The 20,000-nt window shown below is 45.1% G+C and overlaps 1 protein-coding gene across 1 annotated transcript in view; it reads right to left on the bottom strand.

The window, feature by feature from the left end:
- LOC147035681 (equilibrative nucleoside transporter 1-like) overlaps positions 1-20,000 on the bottom strand; it is a 261,512-nt gene that overhangs the window by 41,996 nt on the left and 199,516 nt on the right. Inside the window, exons 10-12 of the mRNA XM_085846616.1 lie at positions 17,708-17,811; positions 15,511-15,622; positions 6,510-6,595 (exon numbers count right to left, since the gene is read on the bottom strand). Coding sequence (XP_085702742.1) covers positions 6,510-6,595; positions 15,511-15,622; positions 17,708-17,811 — 302 coding nt within the window. The remainder of the gene's footprint in view (positions 1-6,509; positions 6,596-15,510; positions 15,623-17,707; positions 17,812-20,000) is intronic.

Genomic DNA, 20,000 nt, shown 5'->3' with positions numbered 1-20,000 from the left:
TCCTCAAAGCTCCAGGTTTATAAAGACCCGAGAGGTCCAGTCTACCCCCTTGTCTTTGAGGGGGTTTTTCCTTGCTTTTCTTTGTATGAAAGTTGTGGCGCCTTGTCCGCGAAGTCGAACCTGTATAAGTAAATGTACATAATAAATAGACGGTATTAGCTCTCTCCTTTGCATTGCATGTGTGTTTTGTATTGATTGCATATGAGCATGCTTGTATACGTGCCTGCATGAATACCTGACTGCATACGTGTGTGAATAAATGTACTTGTTTGAATGTTGACCTGTTCGCCACGTCATTTTCCCTCCATTGAACTGCCGTACTGCATTTTGGCATAATAGCGGGCTTTTTAATAGCCGATAATAGAATCTGGTCCAGCGAGGCCTCGCGAGAAGACCCCGCTCGGTTATCCCAAAACGGAGCCTGCTGCTTAAGCGGCTCGTGTCCAAGCAGGCCTCGCTGAGGTACAATCTCTCGGTAATCTTCCCGCGCGAATAATTAGGTAAATCGATTATTTGGCGATCGGACCCTGTAGCACGGGTAGAGTGCGGACAAGGTTGTGGTGTGCTTGGAGCACACCCGTTACTGGTTTTCGGAGTTGTTCCGGAAAGTCGCGACTGAATTGCACGTTCGGTGGGCGAAGCGATCGCTATTCGGTTAAACGCGGTTGTTCGCACGCCGGCGGGTGAGAATTCGTAACAATATATATATATATATATATATATATATATATATATATATATATATATATATATATATATATATATATATATATATATATATATATATATATATATATATATATATATATATATATATATATATATATATATATATATATATATATATATATATATATATATATATATATATATATATATACAGAGCCTGGTGTTGGCGCAGTGGTTAGGGCAGCGGCTTGGGATCCAAGAGGTCCTGAGTTCAAGCCCCGTTGGGCCACTGAATTAATACACCAGGGGGTTGACTCAGCCTGTCATCCTTCCCAGGTCGGTGAAATGAGTACCAGTATACTGGGCCGGTGTATACCCCGGTTAAAATAGGTGTACCTTATCCCTGTGTCGTAAGAGGTGACCAGGGTTGCGTCAGGAAGGGCATCCGGCGTAAAACATGTGCCAAATCACGATGCGGATCATACGGATGATCCGCTGTGGCGACCCCTCACGGGAGCAGCCGAAAGAAGAAGAAGATATATATATATATATATATATATATATATATATATATATATATATATATATATATATATACATATACATAAATATACATACATCTTCTTCTTCTTCTTTCGGCTGGTCCCGTTCGGGGTCACCACAGCGGATCATCCGTATGATCCGCATAGTGATTTGGCACATGTTTTACGCCGGATGCCCTTCCTGACGCAACCCTGGTCGCCTCTTACGACATAGGGATATCGTACACCTATTCTAACCGGGGCAGACACCGGGCCCGGTCCACTCGTACTCATGTCGCCGACCTCGGAAGGATGACAGGCTGAGTCAACCCCCTGGTGTATTAATTCAGTGGCTCAACGGGGCTTGAACTCAGGACCTTTTGGATCCCAAGCCACTGCCCTAACCACTGCGCCAACACCAGGATATATATATATATATATATATATATATATATATATATATATATATATATATATACAGTAGACTAGGTGTAAGTCGGCAGCGTGTAACTCGTCACTTCGCCTAAGTCGGCAGCGTCAAAAAGTCCCGAATTTATCTCATGTTAAACCCCTTTGAATAAAGGGTCATCCCTCTGTAAGTCGTCATCTCTAAGTCGTCACTTCGTCTAAGTCATCAGACGTTTTCCATTCCCACGTAATAGAAACTCAAGTAAATTACCACTCCTAACTCATCACACGGAACTGCTGCCTCGTGAGAAGCCCGATTTCATGGAATCGTGATGCTCGCTCATTGGTTTACACCGCCAGTGATAGGCTATTTATAACTGCGTACACACGTTGATCGCACTGCAGGCAGGACAATGGCGACTAAGCGTAAGCTTACAACTAAAACCTACCAAGAAAAATACGACATTATCCAGTTTTGTGAGGCAAATCCACTGATGAAGAAAACAGACATAGCTGAGAAGTTGGACATCAAACGACAGACATTGAACGATATTGTTGCGAATTCGCGCCCGCCGGCGTGCGAGCGGCCACGTAACTCGAATCGCGGCACGTCGCCCACCGGACGGACAATTCCGTCGTGACCCTCTCGGACTAACGCCGGGAACTCGTCACGGGTGGGCCTTTCGGCCTCACCACGATCGTGCCAATCGGCCCCCCGCGTGGGATAGGGTTGTTCGCCAAATTCGACCTACCTAAGTACCCACACGGAGGGTAGACCGGGCGATCGCACCTCGCCGCAGGTCGACTTCGGACACGGGCCACTTTAAGCGACCTGTTCCGTACTATCGGGATAACCGAGCGGTGTTATCGTCAACCTCAACGGTTCCGATTAATTATCGGGCGTATTTAGCCCACTACCAACCCTTTACGTGAAGTAAGATGGAGATTCAATTCAAGAAAAGATGAAGCGAAACGGGAAAAACAGTTCAACATGAGGCACATTTATTCCGCCGCACACGGAAAGCACACATATCCAATTACAACAATTATGCACCAAAAGCAATTGCAACAAAAGAAGCACAATGCAGAGATACGACCAACTACGCGAGCACACGGCAACACTTACACAGTTTTACTTTACAGATGGCGCCGACAACACATATACTTAAAAGCAAAAGAAAAGGACCACCCTCAAAGACAAGAGGGCAGGCGTGGTCTGTGGGCGCGAGACCGGGTGGAGCCTACCCGTCTTGTGATGAGCCGCAAATGCCGTGGCGGTGCCCCGACTCCGCGCTCCTCCGCGGGTTTCGTTGGCACTGCTTGGAATGGGGTGGGAACGGGACCCCCCTTTCCGCACTATCTCAGCGCGGGGGGGAAAGGGGGGGGAATTGTTGATGCTCTGGGGAAAGAGGATAGCTGGCTTGCTTGGGTCCCGCAACGAGCAACTCCACTGCGACCTCGACTGCGTTCCCGGCTTCCCCTCTCTTCAGCTCCCCGACAGACTCCGAACCCCGACAGACTCCGACTCTCCTCCAGACCCGTCTTGACTGCTGCTGCCACACTCCGCCGCTGCCACACCTCACCAACTCACCCGAGCCCAAAACTGCGACTGCCTCCAACTGCTTCCGACCCAAAAACCCTGAATTCGCCCCACGCTCGGTGCTTTATAGTGCGGCAGGAGAACCCATATGCAAATTTCCGGATCAGGATGAGCTCGGGGGCGGAGCCACGCTCGCCCATTGGATGGAGGAAAAGTGGGCGTGAACCTCCCCTGATCCTCGAATTTTCATATATCGATTCTACTCCGACGCGCCTGGAGGCGGGGCCAAATCGCCCCGCGCTTAATGATTGGACGGATCAGAAGTGGGCGTGTATCATTCCTGATCCGACTTCCCCTCGGAAAGGCCGCTTTTTGCACCCGAGGCTCGGCGCGCGTCCCGCACGAGGCCAGGACAGCCTGACGCTCGGCATTCACAAGTGGTGTGGGAATGGCCGCAGAAGGAGAGGCGAAGGTGGTGGAGGGTCTAAATTGGCGGTCCCTGGCCACCGTGACGCTTGGAATGGCGGTGATGCGATGGTTGCGAGAGCGAGTTGTGAAGGTAAAGGTCGTGGCTGTTGGCGTTGTTGTTGTTGTGAAGCGGCGTTGTGGTTGGTGGTTGTTGTGTGATGGCGGTTGAGACGTGGTTGGTTCAAAATAAAGATAGAACAGAAAAACGGCTATTTTAAAGGGTCGCATCCCGAATGAATCACATTTATTCCCTCTAAACAACGGGTTTGGGGCTAACTACACATGTACTTACAGAGATATCTCACCTACGGGACCTGAATGGTGGTTTGCGAATTTCCTCAACCACAACAATATCTTTAAGAATAAGGGCAAGACATTTGGACAAGTGGAGAAGATCGTGAGGCCGGTGGGAAGTGTGAAATGCGTGAAATGTGTGTCCTTTGAAGATGTCGATGACTTGCTCATCATCTGGTTTCGGCAAATGTCGGCTCAGCCAAATATTCGGTTTCGGCCGATTCGGCCGATTCGGCCAAATATTCGGCCGATACTGTCTTTCGGTGGAGGATTGCCCAGCCAACATCATGGAATACAATGACCGGTTTGAATCCTTTCTCATGCACCAGATGCCCAAGAGTTTGAGGCATTCAAACATAACGGATTACTTCGCGAAGAAGTAAAGGATCGATCGAGCTTAGTGTTGAAGTCCGATCATGGTTTTATCTTGGCTTGTTTTGTACATTACCGCACTCACTTACACATAGGCATTGAGTGGTAATCATCACCACGATGACTGTGTGTCATGTAATTTGTCACCATACCATCACCGATGGTATACGAGTTGTCTTACAGAGTTGTTCATTATCTTTACTTTTGATAAACTGATTCATGAATTCCATCTTTGCTTGATCACTTTCCAACTCACCAACTCACCCCCATCTATGCCCCGAGGATTGTGTTTTCCTTTTGGTACAATAGCCGGCTCTCACCCATATGTGTCCCGGCCACGCGCGACTTCATCCTTCACCCCACAGTCATCATGAATGTTCGCATACGCGCAAGTCGTTACATTTCTAAGTCGTCACTTTTTTCTCGGTCCCGATGGTGACGACTTACGCCTAGTCTACTGTATGTATATATATATATATATATATATATATATATATATATATATATATATATATATATATATATATATATATATATATATATATATATATATATATATATATACACCAAGCGTAGTGGCGTGCGCCTGTAATCCGGCTACTCGGACGCTTGGGTTGGAGGACCGCTTGAGGACGGAAGCTCTGCGCTGGACCACGTTATGAGAGGGTGTAGGAAAGCCCGGAATCATGGTGAAACCCAATCCTTATCCCTGTGTCATAAGAGGCGACCATGTGTCATGGCGACCATAAGATGTCATGTGTCATCCCTGTGTCATAAGAGGCGACCAGGGTTGCGTCAAGAAGGGCATCCGGCGTAAAACCTGTGCCAAATCAGTATGCGGATCATAACGGATAATCCGCTGTGGCGACCCCTAACGGAAGCAGCCAAAAGAAGAACAACAACAGATACATATATAGATATAAACATCTATATAACATGTAAATGTGTATATATATATATATATATATATATATATATATATATATATATATATATATATATATATATATATATATATATATATATATATATATATATATATATATATATATATTAGTTAAAAACCAATACAGAGGCATGGTTTGTCCAGGCACATTTGCAGCATTTTAAATTAAATAAAAGGTGATTTGAAACTCTGCAAGTGTTGGTTAAACTGACTGAATCATTCTTATTGTGGAATTGGGACATGTCGGCCGTTCCAGGATACAACTCTCCACATTTCGTTGCAGAGATTTACATAACATATTTACTGTGTTGTCATGATTTACACTAATCACAATACTGGTACAAACACTTCCTCCTTACAAATGTATTTGGGTTATTGGTGATATCATAATTATTTGTGATATATTTGTAATATAACAGATCCAAGTGGTCTAAAGCTCTAAATGGTCAAGAGTCCAAGCTGTCTAACTGGCCTAAATGGTGTAAAGGGTCAAAAGTGACTTAAGGGGTGTAAAGGTCAAAGTTCTATGTGTATAAAGGGTATGAAAGGTCTCAAGGATGAAGGGACCTCAGGGTGTCTAAAGTGTTGAAAAGGTATTGAAGGTAAAAGGGGTCTTCTGGGTCGAAAGTGTCTTCGCAGTTTTTAGGGTATTTGGGGTCAAAATGGCCTCAATGCTCTTAGGGGTATTAAGGTTCTTCATGGTTCTTAATGATCTTGCGAGTCTTGGGGGTCTAAAGAGATTTGAAGGGCTGTAAAGATATAAAAGGTATAAAAAGTTGAAACAGTGAAGGAATCTGAAGGTGTCGAAAGTGTCAAAAGGGTCTTCAAGGTAATAGGGGTCTTCAAAGTCTTAAAGGTAAAAGTGGTCTTTTGGGGTCCAAATTTCCAGTATTTCGTTCATGAAAGATTGCTTATGTTGCCATCTTGTCCACCCCACAGCATTCATTCCTCCCCCCACTAATTATTTGTCCAAGTCTCCCTCTATTTTATCCTTCAACCATGCTGTTCCGACTCCTCCACACCCCTCTTTCTACTGTTCCTTTTGTTCCTTTGCATCCTGATCAGTGCTCCAGCTTTTCCAGGAGTCACGACTTTAAACACAAAAAAAATATCTGTGCTATCAGACACGTAGAAGAATGGAAGGAATCAATAGGATGTTAATCGAGGTCGGCTGACCACCATGGGGAGCAAAGAGAAGCTGACATTTTGGATGCTCAACATTTGTTGGAGCAAAGGGCTAAAAACATACATCACCAGGACAATCCAAAATGTGAAAGTTTCATGAACTTACAAAAAGTATAAAAGCCGTTAGCATCCGACCAACGAAGTTCCCACACCTGTTCATTAGAAAGCAGCCAACAGGACCAAACAATTTGTCTGCAGGGAGAAAATATATTATTAGTCATTTTTCATGATAATTTAATCTCTACACAAAAATGAAGGAAGGAAAGGCTTTCATCGACATACAAAAGTATCATTAAAGATCACCACAACAATTAAGTAGGGGAGCAGAATTTAATATTTCATGAAAACAAGATTGTAGATTGAGCATAACGAATACTGCAATACGTTTTTATTGTACTTCAGGCAAACAATGACAGTTGGGGAGAAAACCCCCATATTTGGAAGTTGTGGACACCTCATGCTATATCTGGTTTCCGAAAGTTTTTTTTTTTTTTTAACTTCAGACCTTCCTGAACAATATGACAAGGAGCAACCATCTGAGATCAGTGCACCTCACTGTGAAATTTGTGTTGGCATTTATACCGGAGGGTTTCCGAGAGCCGGTTCAGTGATATTTGCAATTTCCCCATGCATTCAAGAATTGGGGAAATACTCCTGGGCGCTCACCTGGTAGACGAATGCCACTGAAAAGGAAGGCAACATGGGACAGAATGAGCAAAATGTACCAATGAACCAATGTTTTCGCAAATAATTTTTTTTTTTAATGGTGTGAACAAACTTTGGTACATTAATGAAGGTTGCGGTTAAGTTTCATCAAAATCGTGTGTGAAGTTTTGGAAAATAAAGCAAATGCCTATTTTGGGGGAACCCCCTCCCCTCCCGCCTCCAGCCCTCCCTTAGATCCAGGGATCTGCAACATCCATGCTGAAGTTCTCAAGGCTGATGGAAATGCTGTACTCGTGTCATTGCATGCAGTTCTTGTCTCTGTCTGGAACACAGGAATCATGCAAATGACTGGAAGAAGGGCCTTGTTGTCCCTTTCTAGAAAGGGAAGGGTGAACACCAGGACTGCAACAGCACCTGAGTTGTGATGCTGTTCTCAGTGCAAGGCAAGGTCTTTGCTCGGATAATTCCTGATAGGATTCACCACCATCTCCTTGAGCACGTCCTGCACCCAGAGCATTCAGGATTTACACCAAAGAGATCAACAATTGATCATATCCTTTCGCTACAGGTCATGAGCCTGGTGTTAGCTTAATGGTTAGGGTAGCTGGCTTAGGATCCTTGGGGTCCTGAGTTTGAGCTGTTCGAGGGATCCATCTCCACGCATGGCTTGCTGACTTCCTCACTTGTCACAGCCAACGTGTGACCCTAAATGGAGTTCTCTCATCCCCTCTTCCAGTGCAGGCTGCAGTTCCTCAATGCAGTATTCTGGGCCCTGTTTTTTTTTTTCTGGTTTTCATCAATGATTTCTCTGGCTCTGGAAAATCCTCTATCTCTTCACTGATGACTCCACCCTCTGCCGTACCATCTCTCATCCCTCAGATAACAAGCAGCAGCTTGCTGCTGCTTTACTCTCTGAAGATCTGGATAAAAATCACAAGCTGGTCCAACACACGGAACATGACTTTCAATCCTGACAAATCTCACACTCTCACAATGTCTCTCTGAAAGATCCGTCTGGAAACTCCCCCCCCCCCACCCTCACTCCATCTATTTTCTCAACAATCCTCTTGAAGAAGTCCGTTAATTCATTCAAGCTTCTGTGGCTCACCAACTGCCAAGATCTTTCCTGGGAAAGCCACATTTCCAAGCTGGCCTCCAAAGCCAGTCACCGACTGGGCATCCTCCATCATGCAAAGTCCTTCCTTGGCATGCCTGAGCTTCTGGCCACATACAACACTTTTGTCAGCAGTCTGATGGAGTAATGCTCTCCCCTCTGGGCTGGTGCCCCCGCCTCTCACCTTTCTCAGCTTCACGCTGTGGAAACCAAGGCATTTTGGATCATTGGTATCTCCCGTGATGAGGCTGAGTCTTTGGGTCTCTCCCTCTCTCACCACAGACAGGTCAGTGGTCTTTCTGTCTTCTACCATCTCTCCATCTCTTCTCTGGCCTCACCATCCCCCCCCCCCCCTGCTCTGTCTGTGATATGTCTCCGCCATATTTCCGCAAGGCACTCAAAGCCATCAGCAACCCCCTTCTGGTAAAAGTAAACCACCAAAATAAAAAAATCACTGCTCAACTGCACTCTTTCTTTCCTCTTTTTCCCACCTTTGTAACAAACTCAACACTCTCTTCAATTCCACTCTTCCCTCCAGGTCTTCAAAACAGCTGTTCACACCACCATCTCTTATCTTCCCCCATCCAAAACCACGATTTTTTCTACCCTCGTTAACCCACCCCAAACCCAGCTACTTCAAATGCCCTGCTTTCCTTCTTGAATGTCCCTGTCGTGTAAGGACATGAAAGTTCCTGTAGTGTCCCTCTTGCTTACCGTGTGTACTCCGCCCCATCCCTCTACCCTCCACAGATCTCCTCATGTCTCTGTTCCCCACTGTTTTGTCCTTCCCTCTCCTGTCCCTGTTGTCTCCTGCTCCCCTTGTTGTACATTCTGTGTGTTAGCTCTCATATGAGCCTCTACATTGCATACAAAAAAAAAGAATGTAGGAGCATGTCGCAAATAATAAATCAACCGTGAATACGCAAAACCCACGAATGTCCGGGTCCGGGTGTATTTATATCTACCAGTCGTATGTTTCAGAAAACTACTCAAATTCCTTTTTACTAAAGAAGGTAAAACAATTATCTATCCATAAATAATTTATAACTTTGGAAATTAACTTGAATAAAATAAAAGTATTGACATTATTACCTCCGCCACCAGAGGTGAAGGAGGTAATATGTTAACCTGTTTCTGTCTGTTGGGTGGTCGCGAGACTCCCGTTATTCTCAGGTTTTCCGTCTGTCTGGATGTCTCTTGGGTGGTCGCGAGACTCCCGTTATTCTCAGGTTTTCCGTCTATCTGTACGTCTGTCTGTTTGTTTGTATGTAATGGACAGCTTTGGAGGCCAGAGGAGTCAACCGATTTTGATGAAACTTGACTGGTAGGTTCATACCAGGATCGAGTTTTATACTTTTGAGCACCGTTGCTATGGATGCCACCGTTGCCTCGCAAGGGGACTTTGACATTTTTGAAAAAATCCGAAAATATATATATTTTTCGAAAATCAAAAATCGGCTTCCACGATTTTATGCGCACTATAATCAACCTCTTTGTCCAAAAAATTCAGCCCGATCCATCAAAAACTGCATGACTAGTATGCAATTATATAGCGACCACCCATGTCGCCTACCGGCTTGTTTGTCCGTTTGTTTGTGTGCAGGATAACTCAAAAAGTTGTGGACGGATCCGGAGGAAATTTTGTGGACAGGTTGGGTGTGTGATAAGGACAAACTGATTCGATTTTGGGGAAGATCTAGATCCGGATCTAACTTCTGAATGTTTTCAGTGATTCTTCACCATTGAGAGATAGGACCAAAATGATTTGTCGCACGATATCTCAAAAAGTTGTGGACGGATTCGAATGAAACTTGGGAGACACCTTGAGTGTGTGACAAGGAAGAAATGCTTCAATTTTGGTGAAGATCCGAATCCCGATTCCGGATCTGATAATTTTTTCAGTGATTCTTCACCATTGAAAGATCAGGATAAACTAATATATGGCAGGATATCTCAAAAAGTTGTGGACAGATCCGGATGAAACTTGGTGGACAGGTTTATTGGGTGTGTAGCAAGGGAGAATTGGTTGGATTTTGGTGAATATTCGATTCCGTTTCTGGATCCGGTTTATTTAATTTTAAAGTATTCTACACCATTGAGAGGGCCAAAAACGATATAGTGCTGGAAAGCATGATATTTCAAAAATGTAACGGGCCTGATATGTTCTCATGGATAAGGTATTGCGTGGCACAGGTATGTGCACGGACGAGAACCCTTCTTGTTTCTTATCGAGTCAAGGGAGTTGAAAGTATGATTGATTAAGATAAATACAATAACAAGAAGAATGTGTCCCTCCTGTGTAGTTGCTGTCCATAACCGTTTGGTTTCTTTCATTAAGACAATCATCAAAGATGACGAGGTTCATTTTTGATTTGTCCAAATCTTGGGGTGAAGGTAATGCCATCCGTATCATCGCTGAGAATACAAGTTTTGGGTTTTGATTCCGTTTTTACATTTCTGTGTGTCACAAAATAGTTGTATTAAATCTTCAATGTTGCAAACATTTAGTTTGTTTTGAAGTTTAAATAAACCGATTATGTTTTCTTTTTGAAGACACACATTAAAACCTGTGAGAGTAGTTGATACTCTGGTTGAAAACTTGACATTGTGAAAATTATGAAATTATCATAATGTAATGATGCGTCGAGGGGGGGGGGCTGAGCACGAGGGCGTCGAGGAGAGCTGTGCGTGAAGGCGTCGAGGGGGACTGTGCACGAGGGCATCGAGAGGGGGTGCGCGCGAGGGTGGCTGCGCACAAGGGCATCGATGGGGGCTGCACGCGAGGACATCGAGGGGGCTGCGCATGAGGGCTTCGAGGGGGTGCGCACGAGGGTGTCAAGGGGGCTGCGCGCGAGGTCATCGAGGGGGGCTGCACGCGAGGGCGTCGAGAAGGGCTGCGCGTGAAGGCGTCGAGGGGGCTGCGTGCGAAGGCGTCGAGGGGGGCTACACGCGAATGCATCAAGGGGGGGTGTGCGAGGACATTGAGGAGGGCTGTACGCGAGGGCGTCGAGGGGGGCTGCATGCGAATGCGTCAAGGGGGACTGCACGCGAGGCCATCGAGGGGGACTGCGCACGAGGCCATCGAGGGGGGCTGCGTGCGAGGACATCGAGGGGGGTTGCGCATGAGGGCTTCAAGGGGGGGTGCGAGCGAGGGTGTCGAGTGGAGCTCTGCATGAGGGCGTCGAGGGGATGTGGGCGAGGGCATCGAGGTGGGCTGCACGCGAAGGGGTCAAGGGGGACTGCGTGCGAGGCCATCGAGGGGGACTGCGTGCGAGGCCATCGAGAGGGGCTGCGTGCGAGGGCATCGAGGAGGGATGCGTGCGAGGGCATCGAGGGGGGATGCATGCGAGGGCGTCGAGGATGGTTGCGTGTGAGGGCATTGAAGGGAACTGCACACAAGCGCATCGAGGGGGGCTGCACGTGAAGACGTCGAGGGAAGCTGCACGTGAGGGCGTCGAGAGGGGCTGTGCATGAGGGCATCGAGGAGGCTGCACGTGAGGACGCCGAGGGGGACTGCGCGCGAGGACGTTGAGGTGCTGCACGCGAGGGCGTCAAGGGGTTTCGCACGAGGGAGTCGAGGTGCTTCATGCGAGGAGCTTCGCGCGAGGGCGACGAGTAGCTTTGAGCGAGGCCATCGAGGAGCATCGCACGAGGCCATCGAGGAGCATCGCGCGAGGCCGTTGATGAACATCACGCGAGGCCATTGAGGAGCATCGTGTGAGGACGTACAGGGTTGAAACTTGAAATGAGTGACAATAATTGATTGTGAAAAATATTTGCTGTGCTTACTTTGAAAATTTGACTTTTTTTACTTTGGAAAATTTACTTTGAAAAGCATTTGCTCTCAATGAGAATGGGGAGGAATGAGACAAAAGCAAGGGGAAGGAAATTACGGTTAGGGACAGAGGAGGAGGAGGAGAGGGATAGAAGGGAGTCTGCTCAGAGTGGAAAGATGGGAGGGTAAGATAGTTATGACATGGTTGGTGATACGGAAGCAAATGGTGTGTGTTATGTTGGTTTATGGGCCACAAACTGGAAGAACAGGGGTGGAAAAGCAGGAGTTCAGGGTCACTCTGGAGAGGATGATGGGTTTTGTTGAGCTGGAGGTGATGATGTGCATTGCAGGGGACTTCAACACCCATGTGGGAGTAGCGGAACCAGGTGAAGAGGAATGCATTGGTAAATTTGGTTCGGGAACAAGGAATAGAGAGGGTCAGGACCTGGATGGCAAGACATTGGATGGCTATAGCTGGTTTGCTCTTTCAGAAGCGGGACAGCCATTAAATTACTGACAGGAGTGGACAGCAAAGAACGGAACTGGATTTGTTGATAGTGAGGAAGTGACAGTTGTGGGGATCAAAGATTTCAAGGCAGTGGTAGAAGAGCATGTCACCACCATCATCATCATCATCATCATCATCATCATCATCATCATTACCGTGCTTGCATCTGTAAGCCATAAACAAGCTGGTGGTGTCTGCAATAAGCATGAAGAAAAGGAGGATAGTTAAGACCAGGGTTGGGAAAGTGATTATATGGGCGAAGTGCAGGGACAACGTCGCCGGACATGAGGGGGGGGGGGAGGGCGGTGATTAGGGATTGCGCCCAGAGTCTGATGACAGAGGTGGGGGGCAAGATTGAAGATATGGGAAGGACGGGGGAAATTTCAAGGAGCTGTCAAACCAGGGAGAAAGCAAAGGTGAGCTGAAGCTTCCGTGTTGTGTCGAGGGGAAAGTGGAGTGGGTGAAGATGATGGAGGAGGAGATGCGGACAGCATTAAAGAGGATGAAAAAGGGAAGAGCATCAGGCATTGACAAGGTACATACAGAGATGATAGTTGCTGGGGGAAAAGTCAGGGTCAGTTGGACGAAGAGGCTGATGAATGTTGTATGTATGAGAGAGGGCTCGATTCTGGAGGAATGGAGGACAGGCCCGATATGGAAGAGGAAGGGTGATGTTCAATATCTGGGGAATTTCAGAGGAATTATGCAACTAAGTCATGTCATGAAGGTATTGGAGAGGATTCTGAAAGGGAGAATAAGGAAGTGTGTGGAGATTAAGATCAATGAGGAGCAACAGGGGTTTAGAAATGGTAGAGGGATGATGGATAGGACAGTTGGTGGAGAAGAGGTTGGAGGTACAAGGTGTAATGTCTTTGGGATTTGTGGACCTGGAGAATGCTTATGACACTTTCCCGAGAGAGATGGTGATGGTGACACTGAAATGAATGGGAGTGACAAAAGAAAAGTTAGGGTGGTGGAAGGTATTTAGAAGGGAAGGAAGGGAAGAGTTTTGGTTGGTCTTGGGATGTCAGAGGAGTTCAGCGTGAACATCTGTTCGAGTAAGGGAAGCTCTCTCAGCCCACTCATGTTAATCTTGGTAATGGAGCTGGTAAGCAGGAGGGTAAACAAGAAAGGTATTCTGGAGAGGATGTTGTATGCGCATGATCAGGCTGTTGCGGTGGAGAGTCGACGGAAGATGCAGGAAGTACTGGGGGAGTGGAAGAGGAATTTGAGAGACAAGAGCTGAAGATGAGTATGGAGAAGACTGACGTAATGTGACTTGCAAAGGGAAAGGAGAAGAAAAATAATCTCACAAACTACAACCTATGTTTTTTTTTTTCTGCACCAAAGATGTGCACCCTCCATTGGTTACAACATAGAGGTTGTGTTTTAGATATTTAAGCCTCCCCATGTAAGATAGGAAACCCTATCAACAATTAGCATACCCAACTTTTAAGCGGTGAAGCTGCTTTAATAATTTGGTATGTTCTTCCATCCATCTGTCTATCTTTCTGTCAAAAATATGAAGAAGAAGAACCTTTCCAACCAACCGTGATCAATTCTAAAGGGTTCTCAAGTGTAATTCTCGAGAGGTCTAAGGATAAATAAGAGATAAAGACAAAGTTTAATTTTAGAGGTTTGACTGTTCTCCCATCAACTCATCCTGAGAATTCTTTCAAATAATTTTTTTCCTCCTCTCCTCTCCTCTCCTCTCCTCTCCTCTCCTCTCCTCTCCTCTCCTCTCCTCTCCTCTCTTCCTACTCTTCGTCCCACAGAGGTTACATTGTTTCAGGACAACAGCCTTGCCACAAGCTTCAACTTGCCTTCACCTCATGGAAGGCAAATCCAACTGAAGGCAATCTCAGTTCCTTCCAAAAAGCACTTCCAATTTCTGAGCTGTATCTTGAGCCGGTTCGAACTTCAAAAATGAAATTTTGCATCAATAATGTGAAAATTGAGTATGCAGTGTTGACAATTATTTTTGACATTGACCCTATTTTAAAGGTCAGGACTAAATGATAGACGTGATAATATTTTTCACCATAACTCGACGAAGGTTTGTCCAATCGGAATGAAAATATGCTCACTTGATAGCTTATATCACGGTGCATTTGCACCTTATTTACACTTCATCATAACTCTCCAGGTTAAAGGTCAAGGTATTACACTCCTACGAGTACTAAACCGCCATTTAGGATTTACTCCCTTTTTCTGCCATTGTTGCTGCATCTCGGATCCGGCTGGGACTTTCGGATGAAATTTTGCAACAATAACGGGAATAAAAAGTTTGTGGAGTTGACATAAAAATTTTGACCTTGACCTAATTTTTTTGGATCACGACCCAATTATAAATATTTCAACATTATTCACCATAACTCGACTAAGGTTTGTCCGATCACAACAAAACTGCCCTCGCTAGATATCCGAGAGCAAAATGCATTTCCACTTTATTTACATTATATCCCTGTGAGATAAAGGTCAAGCTCAAAGGAAATAAATAACAGTCTCGGTCAAATGGTGGTCTGAAAAAAAAAGATTTAAAAAAAATCATTTTTTGTCATCGATTAATATTGCCATCGCGGAATCTCAAAGATGTTCTTGCATCATAATAGTCTACCTGCATTGAAAAGTTGTGCAACTGCTACTTGATTTGTGTCTTTGACCTACTTTTTCAGAATGTGACCTCAAACATAAAACACCATTTTTACAATAACTTCAATAATTTTCCTCCGATTTTCATGATGTTGAGGTAGACTGTGGATAAGTACACATGTTCTTAATTTACGCTCTATCCCCACATGTTCATTGTCAAGTCCATGTGGCGGACCGAACAAAATACGCCATTATTGGATCGTGGGCCGAAGATAAGTTAAGAGTGATTTCCAATGGTAAGCCAGGAGAGGCTTACATTTGGCGATTGCAGATATCTAGTTTACCTCTTGCTCTTTTCTTGATTTTGCAAGTGGTTTATGGAAATGCATTCTCAGATGATTCCTTAAAAGTAAAACAATTCACGATCTGAGTGACATCACAAATTTCCTTACCCCAAAGACTGTTTGCAGGAGCAAGTGATGTCCGGACATCAGCACAGATAGCAGGGAATAATGAAACCTTAACAACGTCAATGCAGCAAATGTTCAGGGCCATTGGCCATATCTGTAAAAGGAATGGAAATTCATGTTGGTTTGTTTTTCAGCCAAAAAAAAAAAAAACTTTTAATTTTGTATATAGTTATTGAAAAATCTTGCATTATGTTATGGTTTTGGAAAATTTACCCCAGGGGGGGAGAGCATGGCATGGACACATAAGTGACTCAAGGATCATTTATTCCATTCATCTTTGAATAGATAGTCTTTGGACCTTTGTCAAAGGGCTGTTTGGGGGGGGGGGGGATGTGTTGGTTGGACTGTATTTTTCCAATGTAATATCTCCCCACTACCCCTCTATTACTTTGTCTTTCTTCCTTTGCAGTTTACGCCATTGTTCTATTCAATATCTATGCTTTCAAACTTCCCTCCTTTACCCAATCAGCCTGTTTTAACGGTTCATCAATAACCTCCCCTCCATAAAACATTCTTTCAACATTCCCTCCTTCACCACATCGGCCTTACCTTCGATCCCACAGCCGTTTGGTCATCCCTCAGCCCGGCGGAATCCCTTACTGTTTTCCCTCAATCCGCGCATTGCTTAATGGCCCACCGGGTGCTCTCACATGCAAGTTCATGTCGCATCTCATGTGCGTGTTCATGACACTTGGTGCTCATTGTGGCCTACGAGGTGTGGCGCTTCGTGTTTACAGGACAGAACGGTACGAGTGGGCATTCCGCGTGCGTGGGGAGCTGGGCTGAGGGCTCACGTCGCGCCTTTGGGCGCGTGCAGGGCAGGGCAGGGGGCTTCATTGAAAGTTCCCTCAGAATGGTGTGGCATTTCCACAAGTGACGTCGTGCACTTGCTCCCATAAGCTGCGGACCAATGGGAGGGGGGAGGGGGAGATAGCTTGTGCGAGAAGAGAAGAGAGCTGATATGAAGAAGAAGCAAAAAGGCAGAAGCGGGGGAACAGGCTCACGCGAGCAGAAGCAAAAACCACTCCTGAACAGATGGCTCAGAAATCAGAAAGGCTGAGAGAAGCAACAGGCAGAAAGCAAAAAAAGCAGAAGTGAACAGGACAACCTCACATGACCAGAAGACAAAGACTGAAAAGGCTCGTGAGGGAAGGAACAAAAGTGTGCGAGGCTAAATGAAGGAAGGTTTCACGAGCAGTTCTTGTCGAGCTTCTGTGGAAAAAGAACACTACTTCCACGAGCATCATCCTGCCCTCTTGATCCTGTCAGCCATGAAGGGCACAAAGAAGGGTGAACAGTGGCACCTCATCAACGGGGGCCTGAGGAGGAAGAATCTGCGGCAGTGGAAGGCGAGTCGCACATCCAGCTCGCAAATCTGGGATGCCAGAGAGAACTCACCCCGTGTCCGGGCAACTCAGGGACGCGCATGCGTGTCCCCTTCACTTCACATCACCACTGCCCATCTTCCCAATCCATTTTCCTCCGCATTCTCTTGTATATTTGTGCGAGGTGAGGGAGAGAAGGAAAGTGCTTTCTTTTCTCCATTATTTACTTTTATTTTATTTTCAAGTCCTTCTTATTTTATTTTTCACACCTGAGTGAATGATGGCCAAGTCTGTTGTTTAAGTTACATTGAATAAGAATACATCTTATGGATAAATCTGCTCTTATGTCCCTTTTTGCTTTCTTGCTCATAAAAACGTCCTTTCAAATGAATGCTTGCTTGTGTGTTTGTAATAAATAATTGTTTGTTGTTATTTCCAATCTGTCTCGGTTGTCTTTTCCTTTAATGCTCCAGAGTAGTGAACAAGTAAGGTTAGACGGGACGTTCTACTCCAATAATTTGCTTCGTTTTTTGAGCGCACACTGACTGTAATGCTCGGCAGCAATCCAAGTATGCGCTGAGGGCACGTGACCCCAATTAGCCGCCCGTCTGCAGGTAAGGTATCACGTGAAGTAGTGTAACCCTGCCCGTATTGGCCGTGCCAATCAGCGTTTGTGGTTGCCTAATAACCTGCCGGTGTGTGGAGTTATCTGTGCCCGGGGGCCTCAGAACTGGCCATTCGGGAGGGACCCAAGTGCTTCCCCCCTGTGGCAAGCCTCAAACCCTGGGATCTGCGACAATATTATGAAACGAATTAGGAATTAGACAAATGGAAGTGTTCTTTGATGAACTGACCTGCTTCAAGACGACAAGGATCATGTCTGGCTGCTCATCATCCTTCTGTTCCATTTTCCCATCCATTGGAATATCTTCAAACACTGTTTCACATTTCTCCTGCACTACAAATCACATGTAGGTGGGGTATGTGCATCAGAATCACACAGGAGACTGACATTTCCAATGAATGTAAATCAAACCGAATAGGAGAGAACCTGGGTATTTTTTTTTTTAGATCTGTGCTCAGTTTAATGTTTCTTTATCCACAAGAATGTATCCTACTATTTATCGCCATCAAAATGAAAAGACAGTGTTCATAGATGTTTTTACATTGTTTGAGGAATCATCAACAAAGTTCCTTTCATTGAGAAATTGGGAATGAACATTTCACGTGGTGTGTAAAGTAAAGTGAGGGTAGGAACAGAACCAATGACACACACACACACACACACACACACACACACACACACACACACACACACACACACACACACACACACACACACACACACACACACACACTAAATTAATTCACAAGATGGGAGAGCGATATGGGTAAGTGGTGTGGGGGAGAATGGACAACTACTAATATAGAGAATAAAAACAGGAATAACTTCAATGAGAAGGGCACTCACGAGAGCGCATAACTCTGCCACGTAAAGCCTGATCCACAAGAACATATCAGGCCCCATACATTTTTGATATATCATGCTATGGAGTAAAATATAATTTTTGGCCCGATCTCTCAATGGTGAAGAATAACTTTAAAAATTCAAAAATTCTCGTATCCAGATCCAGATTCGGATCCTCACCAAAATCAAATCAATTCGTCCATGACACACACCCAACCTGTACATCTAGTTTCATCCGAATCCGTCCACAACTTTTTGAGATATCGTGCTTCGTATTTGTTTAGTCCTATCTCTCGATGGTGAAGAATCACTTAAAAAATTATCGGATCCAGATCCGGATTGGAATCTTCACCAAAATCGAATCAATCCTTCCATGTCACACACTCAAGGTGTCCCACAAGTTTAGTTCGAATCCGTCCAAAACTTTTTGAGATATCCTGCACACAAACAAGACAGACAGAGAGGGATGAAAACACAACCACCTTCACCTTCGGTGGCAGAGGTAATTAGATACAGTGCCATCCCACTTTTTGCCGATGACAGCTGTGGTGGCAATCTTTCAAAATGGCCACTACCTATCACTAAAATGGCATAAAACTCAGCAACCAAGATGCCTAAGATCCTAATTCTGGTGTCTACATATAGATTTTTGGGTCATAGAATTCAAAGAAGGAAATGTCAAGTACGTGTAGCCACTTATTGTGCCACTTATTAAAGATAAGTACCCTTTTATAGGTTATGGAAACAAGTTTGGAGGTCTTTATATTGCTTTATTTTACATTCATGAAATTATGATATAACCAGTAAATAGGTCCTGCATGAAATTTAGTGTGTTCTGGTCTGCCATAGATGGTTACAGCAATCCTTTTCTTGAAGAAAGCAGTGACCTGCTCATTCTGGACAAACACAAAATGACAGATAGGTCAATTGTCGACTCTCTGCATGGGATCGAGAAACTTGGATGCGAGCCATACAACACCTTTGTTCAGGAATGACTCGTCAAATGTCCCAAGCCAATGCATGATGTTATCAAGAACAAGGTCCTCCTATTCAGCATTCCAGCTACATGCCAGAAGATGAAAGCACAGGAACTTATGGCAGCAATGAAAAGTGACTGCGACCTATTCTCTTGGCTATATGTTGCATGTCAAGCTCATGATGGAAATCTGGAAGAGTTTTTCCATCACGAGAATCAAACATGCCCTCCGTCATTGTTGGACAGGGGAAAGCTGAGACTAGGCACCAAGTCCGACATTGTTCAGTGCCTTGGGGATTCAGTCACTGAAAAGGAGCACAGCAGTCAAGATGCCAAAGTTGTTGTGCGAGATGGGCATGCCATTGTACATATGTTGAAGCCTGGAGCAGCCAAAGCATTCCAGGAGTATGCAAAGGATGTCTTTCTGCCATTTGTAAATTCAAAGCTGGAGAGAGCTCAGAAGGTTGATGTCATTTGGGATTATTACAGGTCAGGTTCATTGAAGGCACAAACCAGAGAGAGGAAAGGGAAAGGAATCCATCAAAGGGTTGATTCAAACAATGCAGTAGCCAAAAACTGGCAAGAGTTGTTGCAGCTCTCTGACATCAAGAAGGAACTGTTCTCATTCCTCAGTAGAAAATTTGTCAACATTCAAATGGAGAAACAAGGAATCAGCATGCTGAATGAAAATGTTGTTTGTCAC

The sequence above is a fragment of the Eptatretus burgeri genome, chromosome 1 (assembly GCF_056783735.1).
Source record: "Eptatretus burgeri isolate ZD-2024b chromosome 1, Ebu_testis_v1, whole genome shotgun sequence".
NCBI classification, from domain to species: domain Eukaryota; kingdom Metazoa; phylum Chordata; class Myxini; order Myxiniformes; family Myxinidae; genus Eptatretus; species Eptatretus burgeri.
The sequence above is the reverse complement of the archived record's forward strand: the minus strand, read 5'-3'. Positions and strand labels throughout refer to the sequence as shown.